Source organism: Candoia aspera, chromosome 17, assembly GCF_035149785.1.
Source record: "Candoia aspera isolate rCanAsp1 chromosome 17, rCanAsp1.hap2, whole genome shotgun sequence".
Lineage (NCBI taxonomy): Eukaryota > Metazoa > Chordata > Lepidosauria > Squamata > Boidae > Candoia > Candoia aspera.
The window spans coordinates 3,379,890-3,396,189 of record NC_086169.1 but is presented as its reverse complement, the minus strand read 5'-3'; the positions used below and the strand labels follow the sequence as shown (position 1 = coordinate 3,396,189).

General features: G+C 46.9%; 1 protein-coding gene across 1 annotated transcript; it reads left to right on the top strand.

The window, feature by feature from the left end:
* Positions 1 to 3,480: 3,480 nt before the first annotated feature.
* Positions 3,481 to 15,247, top strand: LOC134506840 (lysosomal acid glucosylceramidase-like). Its single transcript, XM_063317203.1, has 10 exons — positions 3,481 to 3,547; positions 4,617 to 4,808; positions 6,000 to 6,149; positions 6,698 to 6,831; positions 8,758 to 8,930; positions 10,128 to 10,365; positions 11,735 to 11,959; positions 12,050 to 12,213; positions 13,797 to 13,913; positions 15,124 to 15,247. The coding sequence occupies exons 1-10, from the start codon at positions 3,481 to 3,483 to the stop codon at positions 15,245 to 15,247; spliced, it is 1,584 nt and encodes a 527-aa protein (XP_063173273.1).
* The last annotated feature ends 1,053 nt before the right edge of the window (positions 15,248 to 16,300 follow it).

The window sequence follows — 16,300 nt, the reverse complement described above, 5'->3', positions numbered from 1 at the left end:
GCATTCAACACTGAAGAAAGAGAATTTCCGGCTGAACCAGCCAGCCGAGATCTTGTGGCAGCTGTTTCTTGCAGTGCGGAGAGACGCAAGAGATCAGCTCCGGACGGTCTCCTGGATAGAGAGGACCCTTTTTCGGATCTTGGGTGAGAGAGGTGAGTGCTGAAGAAGGTGGAATCCCTGCTTCCCATCTTTTCCTCAGGGGGATCAGTCCGTGAAACCTCCTTGTTCAGGAGGAGTCTACCTCTGTCTATGCAACAGGGAGAGGCTAAGATCTCTTCCTGCCCCGCTTTGGGGCTATCTGGAGATGGCTTAATGGACTGGCGTTGCAGTCAGAGATAGATAAGCTTCCCATAATTTGGGGGTGTCAACCTTGCCATGCATCCCAGTAAAAGCCATCGAGGCTAAGAATGCTGGTAATTGTACTGCCAGCCATTAGCTGAGGAAGGCGGTTTAATCAAATCTGTATCTGGTTTAATTTCTCCCATTAAGGGGGAACCCTCTGGAGAGACAGATACCATGCTTTGGATAGGAACAAGAAACCTATTTTTGGTCATGTTTAATTGGGTGTAACGGACTAATTTGCAACGTTTACGCGCTGTGTCTGTGTGTGTGTATAAATAATTTCTGGAAATGTTGAATGGCATTTTTTAAATTGGGACTAGATGATGGGGATTATTTCCAGTAAAGTTTAATAGTTCATCGGGATTGGATTTTAGGAGAGAGGTTAGGAGGAACTTGTTTAAGTGGGAATGGAGAGATAAATAGTTAAGATGTGACTGCTGATGACCCTTACTGGGCTTTTGCTGATTAATAAGGAGAGCTGAAGATTTAGGGATGGGTTTATAGAAAATGGGGTGAGGTGTGGAATGAAGAAGTATTTGGTTGTATTTTAAGAGCCTGCCTGCCTGGCTTCCCTCCCTCCCCTATCCCTCCCTCCCTTCTTTCTTCCTTCTTTTCTCCCCTATCCCTCCCTCCCTCCCTCCCTCCCTCCTTCCTTCCTTCCTCACCTATCCCTTCCTTCCTTCCTTCCTTCCTCCCTCCCTCCATCCCTCCCCTGTCTATCCCTCCCTCCCTCCCCATCCCTCCCTCCCTGCCTCCCCTGTCTATCTTTTCCTTCCTTCCTCCCTCCCTCCCTCCCTCCCTCCTTCCTTCCTTCCTCACCTATCCCTTCCTTCCTTCCTTCCTCCCTCCCTCCCTCCATCCCTCCCCTGTCTATCCCTCCCTCCCTCCCCTGTCTATCCCTCCCTCCCTCCCCATCCCTCCCTCCCTGCCTCCCCTGTCTATCTTTTCCTTCCTCCCTCCCTCCCTCCCTCCCTCCCTCCTTCCTTCCTTCCTCACCTATCCCTTCCTTCCTTCCTTCCTCCCTCCCTCCCTCCATCCCTCCCCTGTCTATCCCTCCCTCCCTCCCCATCCCTCCCTCCCTGCCTCCCCTGTCTATCTTTTCCTTCCTTCCTCCCTCCCTCCCTCCTTTTTTCTGCACTTTTCAAATTTATATGTATGTATACTATTATTATTTTTAATGTATTTCTGTATTAGGTTGTTGTATTACTTTTACTTTTGCTTTTACCAGTTTGGTCTAGTGGTTAAAGCTCCAGGCTAGAAACCAGGAGGCTCTGAGTGTGAGTCCCGCCTTAGGCCTGAAAGCCGACTGGGTGACCTTGGGCTGGTCCCTCCCTCTCAGCCCAATCAGGCGTGGTAGGAGAGTTCTAGTCCCGCCTTAGGCCTGAAAGCCGACTGGGTGACCTTGGGCTGGTCCCTCCCTCTCAGCCCAATCAGGCGTGGCAGGAGAGTTCTAGTCCCGCCTTAGGCACGAAAGCCGGCTGGGTGCCCTTGGGCCGGTCCCTCCCTCTCAGCCCAACCCACCTCACACGGTTGTTGTGGGGAAAATAGGAGGAGGAAGGAGGATTAGGTATGTTCGCCACCTTGAGTTATTTATAAAAATAATAAAGGCAGGATAGAAAATTTAAAAACAAATCCTTAATAAAATTATTGAAAAAGGGAACAAGGAGCTTCCTGGGTTCTGTTTCAACTGGCCCTTTATTGTGATCCATGAGGACTAGAATCTTTGATTCTCCAGGGAGTGGGAGAACGCCAGGTTTGATACTTAAGGACGACTGGGAAAACTGTCATGCTGCTTGGGAATCTAGAGGTATCATTATCACTCTTTTGCCTGGAGCCATGAGGACTAAAATCTTATTTCATCTTTAGGGGAAAGCCATTGTCACAGGCAGTGCTGAAGGTTCGGGATTGGATTTTCAGGGAGGGCTAAAAACTATCTGGAAAATTACTGCGGAATCAGAATAAATAAAACTAGACTTAATGGCTGGTTTGGCTGGCTAAGGCCTTTCTTTTATAACTCACCATCCCCTGATGCTTAACCTGTTTACAGAAAACCTTGCTGCATTTCCCTTGTTGCAAAAAGTGTCACAATTTCCATGAGAAAACTTGCCAGCTTGCTCTCGAGTTTTGGGGCAGTCAAATTCCTTATTTTCATATGTTCTTTCTGCCTGTTGGGCTTTGGGGAAAATGGGCTTGGAGATGGCTTTTCCGCAGCTTCCAGGCTCATCACATGGAATTGGGGAATGAGGTATTTTATTTTGCTATTTTTGTGGCACAAGCAAGCCCCGGAGGAACATAGGAAGGCTGGGCAGCCCTGGACCAGCAAGACAGGCTGGGGATTATGGGAAATGACCTCCAATTCACCTTGAAGGCACCAGCCATCAAAAAACAGGTGTCCTAAAATCATCTTCTCTGGCTAAAATCTGTCCCTTCCTTGCAAGGACATTTCTCCGATTAAATTTTGGCTCCCCCCCGCCACTGATTCCTTTGTTCCCCCCTGCCTCCTTGCCTGCTGAAGAGCTTCAAAGGGCCCCAAAGCCTGCATGTTTTTTTTGGGGGGGGGTGCTGGGATTGTCCTAATAACAGACCACCTGCATGGACTGAAGTTGTCACCTAAAACATCTGCAAGAAAACAAACAGGATCAGAGCACACTAAGGACCACTCTCCCATGCAATTATTTATTTTTACATGGGTTGCTGGGCAGTTTTGTATTTCAAGGACCCAAACTGTGTTCGGGGTTCTTTGCAGATGAGAACAATCTGCAGGCATGGGGAGGAATTTGAGAGCAGAGACAAGGCTGCCATGGGGCTTCTGTGAATCCATTCCCCAAAATCACAACCTTATTGCTTGCATGAAGGAAGGAAGGAAGGAAGGGAGGGAGGGAGGGAGGGAGGGAGGGAGGGAGGGAGGGAGAATTGGAAGGAAGGAAGGAGAATTGGAAGGAAAGAAGGAGAATTGGAAGGAAGGAAGGAAGGAAGGAAGGAAGGAAGGAAGGAAGGAATAAACGAATGTTGTGAGCCACCCAGAGTTGTGTTTAAGATGGGTGGCCATCAAATAAACAAATGTGCAATTCTTTCTTCTTTCTGTTTTGCTCTCAGGACACGGCTTTTTCACACCAAGGGACCTTGGGATACACAGCCATGCGTTGGGCGGTTCTGCGAATCCTCACCTCGCTGTTGCTTCTCCAGCTGAGTTTTGCCATAACAGGTGAGCGTTTGAAAGCAAGTGTCAGCAAGTCCCGAGGGCTGCCTCCCCTTGCACAATAAATTCCCTTATGAAATGCTCTCCAGAGTTGTCATTTGGCGTGACTCCCATCAAAACAGGGTGGCAAAAGTCCATCTGGGGGATTACGGGGAAAGCACTCCGGAAGGGAGCCTCCGAGTTCAAAGGCAATACGTTGATGGAGATTCTGTCAGCCAGGTGGAATTGTCTGTAGGGTTGACTCATGGCAACTGGATTTCTTTCTTCTTGGTTGAAACATTCAAAGGCAGTCTATCTGTCATCTGGATAACTTCTAGTGCTGTGGGCTAATGTTCCTGCAGTGAAAAATAATAAACCAGCATCTTCTTTCTCCCAATTTTCACTCATTTGAAAGGGAGAACGTTCGCCTTTGAAATCTTTTTCACAGAAGAAAATTTCAGTGAAATGCTTGTGAATGGAGTGCAGGTTTCTTTATTCATTTCATGTCAAGGTGGAGTAGGGGTGTGTGTGTGTATGTATGTATGTATGCATGTATATTTCTCATTGTGCAAGCCTCTCTTGTGTAATTTGCATCCTTTTAACTTCCCTCAGCTTTATTTTATGTTTAGTAACCTCCTTTCCAAACCACTGCATTCCCACCGTCTCCAAGGGCTTCTGTTCATTTGCATGGGAGAAAACCATTGTTGAGAAAGTGAGACAGACAGGGTGGCTGCAAAGGGGTGGGCAAATGGATCACAGGAAAGCCCTCCGTCAAAAAAAAACACCACCCAGAGAAGCAGGTTTCCCCAGGACTTCAACTCCCGGAATTCCCCACCCAGCCTGTGGACTTCAACTCCCAGAATTCCCCACCCAGCATGCTCTAAGACGTGTGGACTTCAACTCCCAGAATTCCCCACCCAGCATGTTCTAAGACATGTGGACTTCAACTCCCAGAATTCCCTAGCTGGCTAGGGAATTCTGGGAGTTGAAGACCACCCATCCTCAAGTTGCCAAGGTTGAGAAACACTGCGTTAAGGACTTGTTTCCTTTGTCTTCATCAAGCAAAAAGCCAACCTCTTTTCCCTTCTTCTTCCAGGGGGATGGCCATGTACTCCCAGGAATTTTGGGCAAGGCTCCTTGGTGTGTGAATGTGGTGCCGATTACTGTGACACGTTGGGGCCCATCTCTCTTCCCCCTCTGGGGTCTTTTGTCAAGTATGAAAGTAATAAAGCCGGGCGCCGTGTGGAACGCAGTGAAGGGCTGCTCCTGAAGAATGCTCCCAAGACAGGTGAGACCAGATTAGACCCCCAAGTATGAAAGCCTTCTCTTCATTTTGTCCTCATAAGAACCCTGCAAGGTAGGCCTGGATGACAGAATGCAATTCACCCAGTTCTCGTCAGACATTCTTTAATCTGTTGACTGGACGCAGTTGCTTTTAGGCAACTTCCCAACGTCCTATATTATTTTTATCGTAACGTTGGTCTCTATTTGAGCTGTTGATGAGAAATGGCAAGATGCTTCTGCTTTTTCAGGTATGTGTATATATTTTAGCCCAAAGGAGCTGCTTTCTCTGGGGTTCTGAACTGCTGAGGATAAAGGTGATCTAGGTAGCGCCTAATACATACGGTGACCCTATTTTCTTGGAAAAAGATCAAGGACCCACCTGAAAAAGGGGTAAAACTGAAAAAGGTTCATAGGGATAAAAAAAAAAAGGATATTTTCATAAGGATAAAAAAATTAATTAAAAATATTCATTTAAAAAATTAATTGTTGATGTTTATAACTTTGCTTTCCAAAGGAAAATTCAAGAGCCGAACCAAGAAAAACTTTACAAAAAAGGCATATTTGAAAAAAAATATCTAAAATCAAACAGGATATGTCAATGTATCTTAAAACAACAGTTCAGTCTCCATATTTTTCCCATGCACATGAAAGACTGGGCATGAAGTGGGACCATTTGTACGGTCAAAGTGAGATGACCAAAAGAAAGGACAAAAATGATGTTTTGGAAAAATAAATAAATTGAAAGGACCACTTTCTGAAATAAAGGATTTATGACAATACACTAATAGGTAATTAAAAAGCAGTTTGAGGCTGGGAAGTGGGTAAATTTTCCAAACAGCAGGCATGTTCCCTATATTGGGATTCTGTTAGTTGCTGTTGACATGTAAATCCCAATAATCTGTTTAACCTTACCAACTCACCCTCAAAACATGCTAAACCTGTTTAGTTTTAATCTTGTTTAGATTTGGTGGGTGTCCAAACCCACTGCGTCACCTTAGTTGAAGACAGCTCATTTTGCACAAATCCAGAAGATGGATCAACTTGTGAAACATGTTCAGTGTGTTATGCAAATGCAGCTGTTGTAAAAATGGATGAATAATTTAATAGCCAGGTGTGTGGGGTTGGGTGGGGATGAGGGAATAAGAAAGTATAATCCTATATAAAACTCCCCCCACACTTTTCTTCCTTTCTCTAGAAAAGCTTGTTCTGAAACTCAAGACGTCCCAGAAATATCAAAAAATCAAGGGCTTTGGCGGGGCGCTCACAGATTCAGCTGCTATTAATATCCTGGCCTTGTCTCCAAAGAGTCAGAAAAACCTGCTCAAATCTTATTTCTCCGCCGAAGGTAAATAACATCAAACAGGGTAGCAAGGCTGGGCTCTCCAGTTTTAGTTATTAATTCACACTTTTGATTCAGCAGTTCCTTGAGTTATCTCAGTTTAAGTAATCTTGTTTCAGCATCTGGACTGGGGAGTGTTCCCAAAGGGAGTTCCTTGGCGTGGCTGGAAAATCTCAGTAGATTAACCAGGCCTGTACTGGGACAACTGGTCTCTTTGCCAGGGTGGCACTGGGACCAGAGGCCTACGAGGCTGCTGGCCGTGGTCCTGAAACCAAGCCAAGGCCCCATTCACAAAGGGTAGAGGTGTTGTCCAAGGTCCTGAAATGCCCCCAGTGCAGATGCAGATGCAGATGCAGGCTGATTGGGGACCTTCCCTCATCTGTTGCATGAACTACAACTCCCATCATCCCCCATTGGGGTCTAGGTTGGCTGAAGAGGTGGAATTCAGCAATTTAGACAGCTGTAGGTCTGAGAGTGGTCTGGGCCAGTGAATCCCCTTTTGCACCTTTATGCCTAACCCCACTCTCTGTGCTTCTGCTGCGCTTTTGATTCAGGGATCGAATATACCTTGGTCCGGGTGCCCATGGCAAGCTGCGATTTCTCAGTGAGGCTATACACGTATGCTGACGTGGATAACGATTTTGAGCTGAAAAACTTCAGCCTAACGGAGGAAGATATAAAAATGAAGGTACATCATCTTAAGATCGGCAGATATATGCATGTTGAAACACCCACAGTCCAGATTTGCATCTAGAATGACATTTCTCCAGATGAAGGCTGGAACAGTATATTTAATCCAAATCATTGAGTCAGATCTATGAAGTTTTGTTTTTTTTAATGGCTGTTGCACCAAGCTGTTCAGAGCCATTTCTCACCCTTTGAAAGACTTGACTGATGATACGCCTTGATTTTCCATGTTTTGATTTGGGCCAATGACAAGAATTGAATTTTTTATGTTGCCTGGATTTATATTTGATTGATTGATTGATTGATTTAATTTTTATCCCGTCTTTATTATTTTTATAAATAGGTCAAGGTGGGGAACATACCTAATATTCCTTCCTCCTCCTCTTTTCCCCACCACAACAACCCTGTGAGGTGGGTTGGGCTGAGAGAGAGGGACTGGCCCAAGGTCACCCAGCCGGTTTTCATGCCTAAGGCGGGACTAGAACTCTCCTACCATGCCTGATTGGCTCTTAGGCTGAGAGAGGGGGACCAGCCCAAGGTCACCCAGCCGGCTTTCATGCCTAAGGCGGGACTAGAACTCTCCTACCACACCTGATTGGCTCTTAGGCTGAGAGAGAGGGACCGGCCCAAGGTCACCCAGCCGGCTTTCATGCCTAAGGCAGGACTAGAACTCTCCTACCACACCTGATTGGCTCTTAGGCTGAGAGAGAGGGACCGGCCCAAGGTCACCCAGCCGGCTTTCATGCCTAAGGCAGGACTAGAACTCTCCTACCACACCTGATTGGCTCTTAGGCTGAGAGAGAGGGACCGGCCCAAGGTCACCCAGCCGGCTTTCATGCCTAAGGCGGGACTAGAACTCTCCTACCACGCCTGATTGGCTCTTAGGCTGAGAGAGAGGGACCGGCCCAAGGTCACCCAGCCGGTTTTCATGCCTAAGGCGGGACTAGAACTCTCCTACCACGCCTGATTGGCTCTTAGGCTGAGAGAGAGGGACCGGCCCAAGGTCACCCAGCCGGCTTTCATGCCTAAGGCGGGACTAGAACTCTCCTACCACGCCTGATTGGCTCTTGGGCTGAGAGAGAGGGACCGGCCCAAGGTCACCCAGCTGGCTTTCGAGCCTAAGGCGGGACTAGAACTCACAGCCTCCTGGTTTCTAGCCCAGCACCTTAACCACTAGACCAGACTGGCTGTCTGCTTTTTAATTACCTACCTTACCTACCTTAAGATACAGGATTCATGAAAGGCATTTATTTTCCCAATTTCTTTAAAAACATCCATGTAAAAGGATGTGCCAATTAGGCATTACCATCAAAGACAACACTACATTCCAATTTTCTAACTCCTCAAAAGCTGACCCTTTTTACAGAGTAATTTTAGCAGCGTGCTGCCAATTATTTTCATGATCAGCTCCTGATGATTTGCCAATAGAGATTGAAAAGGAATTCTATTTCCGTTGTTTTTTGCCGCACCCTTTCAGGTTCTGTTGTTCCTGTCCTTTGTTTATTTTTATTTTTAATTCTTTAATTTTAATTTTTAATTCTGCATTTTGTAGACTTTTTATTTGCCAAAACACAAAAAAACAACAAACAAACCCACCACACACCAAGGGGACTAGAAATTTGTCTTTGGTTTTATTTTAGCTAGGCACGGGCCATGTCCCCGTGTATATTGGGAAGGCAGTGGTTTGAAAAACAGCCCTGCTGCATGGAGTTTCCTTGGCTGAAGGCTTAGGTGGGGACAATGGGAATTGTAGTCCTCTGAAGTTGGAGGGCTCAAGGTTGGGGGAGCTGAACTGGGTGTGTAAATGGGGGACATAGGAAAAGAGGGAAGAATGTGCTCCTGAATGGCCTCCTTATTGCACCAAGATTAACCAAGGCTGAGCTTAACACGAAGGTAAAACTCTGTGCTCTGTCTTCCTGCACTCCAGATCCCCATCCTCCAACAAGCCCAGGCAGTAGCACCTCGGCCCCTCTCCCTCTATGCCAGTCCCTGGACATCTCCGGTGTGGATGAAAACCAACGGAGCCATGACAGGCCGAGGCACCCTCAAGGGGAAACCGGGGGACAAGTATCACAAGACCTGGGCGAACTATTTTATCAGGTAACCATGAAGAAAGGGGCAGCTTTCCCACAGTCCAGGCTGCACCATCTCATGGCTTTCCCAGACCAGTGGGGCAGATGGGCAGTCGTTGGGAGACTAACTGTTCTGAAGGCTCCCCAACTGCTCCCTGCTCAGATAGACTGCTCTTGCCTGATGCCTTTGACTTGCTTCTTTTCGAAGGTATGAAGAGCCAAACCTGTGCAGCAGCCCTGCTTGGCATGACCAGCTGCCCGCCTAAGCCTCTGGGCTGGCCAGATGCCCTCCTGTTTTGCATTTCCAATTGTCCAAACCTGACTGGCATGTTAAGTGTTGTGATCCTGGTTTAGGCTGTGCATGTCTAAATGCTGCTCACTGTATGCCTGGCTTCTTTGCCTGCTACCCGCGTGACTTGCTTTGTTAAATCCTACAAGCATTGTGTTTCTCAGTAGCTGGGGTACAACGCTGGGACCTAAGTAGGGTGCTCATCTCCTGCTTGTTGGCTACAGGTAGTCCTCGACTTACGACCGTTCGCTCGACAATGGTTCAAAGATACGACAGCCTCGGGAAAAGTGCTTTACGACCCTTACTCACATTTATGACCGTCATACCACCCCTGTGGTCACATGATTGCAATTCGGGTGCTTGGCAACCAGCTTGTATTTATGGCCGGTCGCAGCATCTTGTGGTCATGTGATCACAGTTTGCGACCTTTTTCGCTGCTTTCAGACAAAAAACGGCAAAAAAACGGCTTATTGTAAACCACCCAGAGTCCCCCTTTCTTGGGGGAGATGGGCGGTAATAGAAGTTTGAAAAATAAAATAAATAAATAAAAAGCATCCATCGGGGAAGTTGGGTTTGCTTAACGACCTGTGATTCACTTAATGACCGCTGTAAAAACGGTCGCAAAATCGAGTCCAATCGTGTTGTGGCTCACCTTACGACTGCAATGACTTGCGATGGAAATTCCGGTCCCAGTTGTGGCCGTAAGTCGAGGACTACCTCTTCTCAGAAGGGGAGGGGGATTTGGCATCTGGTTAGCCACTGCTGGCCCCGAATATTGGTCTAAATATTCCAATATTTAGGAATATTCCTAAATATTCCTCCTCCAGCAAGGCTGTTCTGAGCCAATGCCAGGAGCAGCCTATGAAGGTTGATTTCTGCAAGAAACGGTTTTGTCTGGATCCAGCGACTTAACCCTACTCCCTGTTCCCCACCCAGGTTCCTTGATGAATACGCCAAGTATAATCTGACTTTCTGGGCCATCACCGCTGGGAACGAGCCGACGGCCGGCGACATTATCTTCTACCCTTTCCAGTGCTTGGGTTTCTCACCTGAGCACCAGCGGGATTTTATCGCCCAGGACTTGGGCCCTGCTTTAGCCAACAGCAGCTACAAGGGCATCGAGCTGATCATTCTGGATGACCAAAGGGTGATGCTGCCTTACTGGGCCGAAGTGGTAAGTTGGCAACCACAACAGACTGAATTAAGCTGACTGTTCAAAAAAAACGTTTTAGGTTTTCGGCGTGCCAAACCTTTAATATCCTTTGGGCCCATCCCATTTTCAAACTGCCAGCATGTTGATGCCTTTTGTTTTCAATTCCTTCCTGTGGATGATTCAAGATAAGTGTGTTTAACTGTGTAAGTTCCATTAAGCAGCTGTTTATGCTGGCAGGGAAAGGTTGCTGCTCTTAATACACCAAGCTTGGAATTATTAACTATTCAATAGATTGATCACCTGCTTCAAGTACAGAATCACAGTTTTGTGGGCTGGGAAGTGAATTCGTTCCTATGTTTGCACACTTCTGGTCCAACAGCTTAACCACACCAGCTCTCCTTAGCCCACCGCCCCACATATTCCCAAAATGCACTTAATTGCACTGCTGAACAAACCCCATTATGGGTTCATAAAGTACATTGAATTTTATTTTATTTCTTTGCTGGCAAATTAAATTTATTTTATTTGCTTTGTGCCCAAGATCAAGAGAGAGAGAAAGAGAAAGAATAAAGTGCGTATGCAAGCGGTAGGCAACAGGGTCATTAAAAAACACTAAGCAATGAAATAAAATAATTTGTAAGAGAATGCAAGGTCAAATTCAAACCTCAAAATTGGTTGAATCATAACCCAACTAACTAGTCAACTGGGTTTGCAGAATGGGCAAAATCACTGAAACAAACAAACAAACCAAGATTGGCTTTTTGGCTGTTTAACTGATCTGCTAAAGCATCTTGTCTGATCCTGATCTGTGTGACTTTGCATCTTATTTAATCTGATGCTGTTTTTCCATTTCCACCATGCGGTCTAGAAAACTGTCTAGGGCAGTGTTTCTCAACCTTGGCAACTGTGAGACATGTGGACTTCAACTCCCAGAATTCCCTAGCCAGCAAAGCAAGAGGGTTGAAACATGGTTTCTATATATGGAGTTTGTTCTTGAATCACAATGTTGCAGAAAACCTTTAGTTAGGGCTTCCTAACTTTTTTCTTATAAATACTATCAGAAGTTGGATTTCTTGCAAGCCAACCTGTCCTGACTCCCAGGAAACACTCTGAGACAGGGAACTGTTCTCTAATGTTTATTGCTAATACATAACAGGAATCCTAACAAACTGAACAAGCGTGGGAAAAACCCAGCCATATAAACCCCGCAGGTTAAGGCGGTCCCAATCTGTGCCTCTTGGAATGGCTGCCCAATTCCTCAGTGCTACGCATGCGCTTAACAGTCCGGAAGGGAGCCCCCTGCTCGCCTTCCTTACTCACAACCTAAGGGTTCCAGTTTGCCTATTGCATGATGCCAGAAAATAATCCTTCGTGCTGATTATTTCTCCAGGTTCTCAAAGACCCCAAGGCTGCCCAATACATCAACGGGATCGGGATCCACTGGTATCTGGATTTTTTGGCGCCTATTGATCTGACGCTCTCCATCACCCACCACCTCTTCCCGAAATATTATCTCATCTCCACAGAAGCCTCCACGGGGTCCTATTTTTGGGAGCCCCGAGTGGTGCTGGGCGGCTGGGATCGCGGCAGCAAGTACAGTCACAGCATCCTTGCGGTAGGGCGGGGACCGTTGTCATACTTTGAATTTGCTGTTGTAGGAAAAGGGGGGGGGGCAGAGCAACAATGTTTTTGCCTTCCTCTGCAGAACCTCAACAACTACGTCACTGGATGGACGGACTGGAACCTCGTTTTGGATATGGAAGGGGGGCCCAATTGGAGCAAGAATTATGTGGACAGTCCTGTGATCGTTGACAAGGACAAGGATGTCTTCTACAAGCAGCCGATGTTCTACCACATGGCTCATTTCAGGTAAGCCCAGATTCTGCTTGCCCGTCCCGGGAAGTGCCTGCATACAGAACAGCAAGCATGTGGTGTGTTTTTAGTGACGTTTCTAGCTTGGCTTGCTTCCCCCCAACGTTTTACCCTCGCAAAAGCCCTGGGAGGTAGGTCTTGTCTGGCGTCATCCAGCAATGGTTCATTCCTTGGTGAAATAGTGGGGGTCCTCACCCAACCCATCAGGTTAGTAATCCAGAACAGGGCTTAATGAATAAGTTAGGTTCAGTAATTTGTGTGAATTGATCTGGCTGGGAATTTGAACTTGGGGTTGCGCCTGAGTGAAATTGAGGTGCTGACCTAGAGGCTGGGGAACTCTGGGGATTCTGGACAAGGACTCCCATGAACCTCTATTGTGGCAAGCAATGGGAGGCAAAATCTAAAATAGCTACATGTAATGGTATGTGGGAAAGACCTTGGGAGATGGGGCAAAGAGATGCTGCCAAGGGAATGGTCAGATAAGAAATGGCTTAGCCCACAGCTGCATAATGGGTGGGGAAAGAGGCTCAGAAGGGACCCTCCCTGGTTTCTCAGGCTGTAAAGGAGACGGGGGGAGAATTGGATTTTCAGACTTGCAGGATTCTGTCAATATAGCCTTACAATAAGGTAGAATTAGCTCATCTGGCTGTGTTTCCTGTCTGGCCTACCTGGTAAGGTTGACATTACCGGAGCACTGCGGTGCCTTGCTCTAAACACTCAGCAACCCGTGTCTTTGTAAAATTGAAGGGCTGGGCTTACCGGTTTACAAATGGTAATCAAAGCAGGCATCTTTAGCTCCCAGGGACCCATTTAGCAGAAAGCAAATAGTTCTATTATTAGGCCAGGGATGATGTGTGCTGGCATCAAGCAGTAGATCAGAGGAAGCCAAGATGGTGCCTACAGACATCAATGTGCTCCAGCCATTTCCTTTGAGATCCACCATGTTCCTGGGACAGGGAACATGATTTTTTATTATTTTCTTTTAAAAAAGGGAGCTGCAACTCGGAGAGACGTGGTTTGAGTCAACCCACACCATCACTCCTGGATGCTTCTGCTGCAACAGAGCAAGAACCTTGCAGAATAAATCCAGGAGAACGTTAACATGCGGAATCCCTTGTGCATTCCTTTAGCACAGAGCCAGATTCCCTGCCCCCCACCCCCCTTGCTTTTTAGAATAGATTTTAATTGGCCAGCAGTTAGGAAAAAGCCATGGAGTACTGCTTCATTATATGATTATTGCAGTGAGATTATTATAGGCATAGAGATGGAAAGATTTGACACCCCCCACTCTGGAGAAATGGTGGGTGATGTTGACAGATGTTGCTCAAATGGATAAATGGTTAGATTAGAAGAATTTGATTAGAGGAAAGACACTCGCTACATTTATTGGTGACTGGAAACCACTTATGGGCTTTTTGCCTAAAAATGAAAAAAAAAAAAGAATTTGAAAAACACTTTTTCCCCCGTCATCTTTTCAGCCTCCTTTTGTGAGCGATGCGCTGAGGTTCAAACCAAGCTTGGACTGGTTCTTTCCCTTTCTTCTTGATAATGCCCACTTCTGTGACTCTCTCCTTGTGCAGCAAGTTCCTTCCAGAGGGGACACAACGCGTCGAAATCCAGAAAAACTGGTGGAGTGGTTTGGAATTCTCTGCTTTTCTACGTCCGGACGGCTCGGCAGCAGTCGTGGTCTTGAACAGGTGAGTAGCAGGTAATAGGGGCACATGCCGTCACTGCAGGGACATCCATGGTGGACATGCTGCCCCCAAAAACTGGAGTTGTGCCAGCCCTTCGAGGGAGGCCAGGCCAAGAAACAGGCGTGCAAGGGAAGTAACAGTGAGCAAACCTCATGGTTAAATAGTTGGGTGTCTCCTGCAAATCATTTATTTATGTTTGTTTTTTTATCCCGCCTTTATTATTTTTATAAATAACTCAAAGCAGGGAACAGACCTCCCTCCTCCTATTTTCCCCGCAACAACCACCCTGTGAGGTGGGTTGGGCTGAGAGAGAGAGGGACTGGCCCAAGGTCACCCAGCCGGCTTTCATGCCTACGGTATCAGAGGGATGGATTACTGATTGTTCAGGTATCTTCCAGTGGATCCCAACTGATCCCCTTGTGCTTTAAACAGGATGTTTTTCTAACCCATACTTAGTTTTACCATCACAAAAGTTGCACTTTGGTGCGCTCCCATGAAATCAGATGCACTTTGGCTAATCGCAAGCAGCTGGGTTCCAAGTTCTGGGGGCGTGAACGGATGGTGCATTCCAAACACACTTAAAAGGCCAGGAAGTTAATGGATTTGTTTACAGGTAGTCCTCGCTTAACGACCACAGTTGGGGTGGGAATTTTGGTTGCTAAGTGAAGTGGTCATTAAGTGAATCCAAGCCAATTTTACCACCTTTTTGTGGTGGTCATTAAGCGAATCACCACAGGTGTTAAGCAAGCCATGTGGTTGTTAAGCAAATCACATGGTTCCCCATTGATTTGGCTTGCCAGAAGCCATCTGAGAAGGTCAAAAATGGCTATCACATGACCACAGGATGCTGCGGTGGCCATAAATGCGAACTGGTTGCCAAGCGCCCAATTTGTGATCATGTGACCACGGGGATGCTGCGACAGTTGTAAGTGTGAGCACTGGTCATAAGTCAGTTTTTTCAGTACTGTTGTAAGTCTGAACCATCACTAAACGAATGGTTGTTAAGCGAGGACTACCTTGTTTCTACCATCAACAAGCTGCCTTGCTTACACAACCCCAAATGAAACATGCGGTTTTGTATCTGCAAAGGTCTTGTTCTGCATTTAGACTTCCTCATTTTGTGTCCAAACACCTTCCTCTTTTTGCGGGATGTGGCCTTGAGTATCGAAAGCTTTTCCCGTTCCTTCTCACTGTGATCCTTCTTCCTCTGCAGATCCTCCAAGGATGTACCTTTTGGGATTTCTGATCCCGGTGTGGGCTACATTGAGACTGTGGCTACAGCTGACTCGATCCAGACTTACCTCTGGCAGCGTCCCACAGAAGAACAGGAAGCCTAGAGTTTGGTGCCCATCAAAACCCACCCGGAAGCAATTATCTGGAATTAAATATCTGCATGAGGAGGTAGAAAAAATAGCGGGGAGCGGGACAGAATCCTGGGGAAGGGTCTGCTGACTCGGCGGAAAACCCTGCATCAACCGGAGATCGAAAGGCGTGTTGATGTGGCCCCAAATCCTACCGGAACGGTGATCCGTTGAATTAAGAGCTTTTCCTCCATTATCTTCCCGCATCTCCTTTCCCGAGGTCATTTTCAGAATAAATCTTTTTTTTTTCTAGGAACACCCCTTGCTGGCTTTTCTTGGCTAGGATGAAGGCTGTCGGGTTGCAAAGAGCTGGGCTAGATTAGGGCCAACTTCCTAGAAGCCAATGCCGCATTGCAGCGGAGCGATTCTGTCCCCAGTGGGTCCTCTGTTCATCCATGGGTTATTTCTAAGCCTGGAGGTTGCATGGATCCAGAATCCTAGTCCGTTTTTAAAGCTCTTTTCCTGGTGTGAAACTGACTACAGGCAGTCCTTGTTTAACAACCATTCATTTAGTGAGGGTTCAGACTTACGACGGTGCTGAAAAACCCATTTACAACCGGTCCTCACACTTACTACCATCGCCACGTCCCCCTGGCCACGAGATCACAATTTGGGCACTTGGCAACCGGTTTGCACTTATGACTGTCACAGTGTCCCGTGGTCACGTGATTGCCATTTTTGACCTTCCTGGCCAGCTTCTGGCAAGCAAAATCAGTGGGGGGCTGCATGACTCACTCAACAACCACTGTGGTTTGCTTAACACCCGCAGTGATTCACTTCACCACCACCGCAAAAAAGGTCGTAAAATCGTGCTAGATTCGCTTAATGACCACTTCACTTAGCAACCAAAATTCCTGTCCCAACTGTGGTCGTTAAGCGAGGACTACCTGCAGTACTGTCCTCTAGACGTTCCTGGACTACATCTCCCACAATCCCTCAGCATGGCCCACCCTGGGGCTGCTGGGAAGTAGGTTTACCCAGCCTTTCGAAGTGCACAAGGTGGTCTTACGTCATCACCCATCATCCTCA

Coding starts and splice junctions, on each gene's coding strand:
- LOC134506840 (XM_063317203.1), top strand. CDS start 3,481: ATGCGTTGGGCGGTTCTGCGAATCCTCACCTCGCTGTTGCTTCTCCAG. Junction 3,548..4,616: donor GCTGAGTTTTGCCATAACAG/GTGAGCGTTTGA, acceptor TTCTTCTTCCAG/GGGGATGGCCATGTACTCCC. Junction 6,150..6,697: donor ATCTTATTTCTCCGCCGAAG/GTAAATAACATC, acceptor CTTTTGATTCAG/GGATCGAATATACCTTGGTC.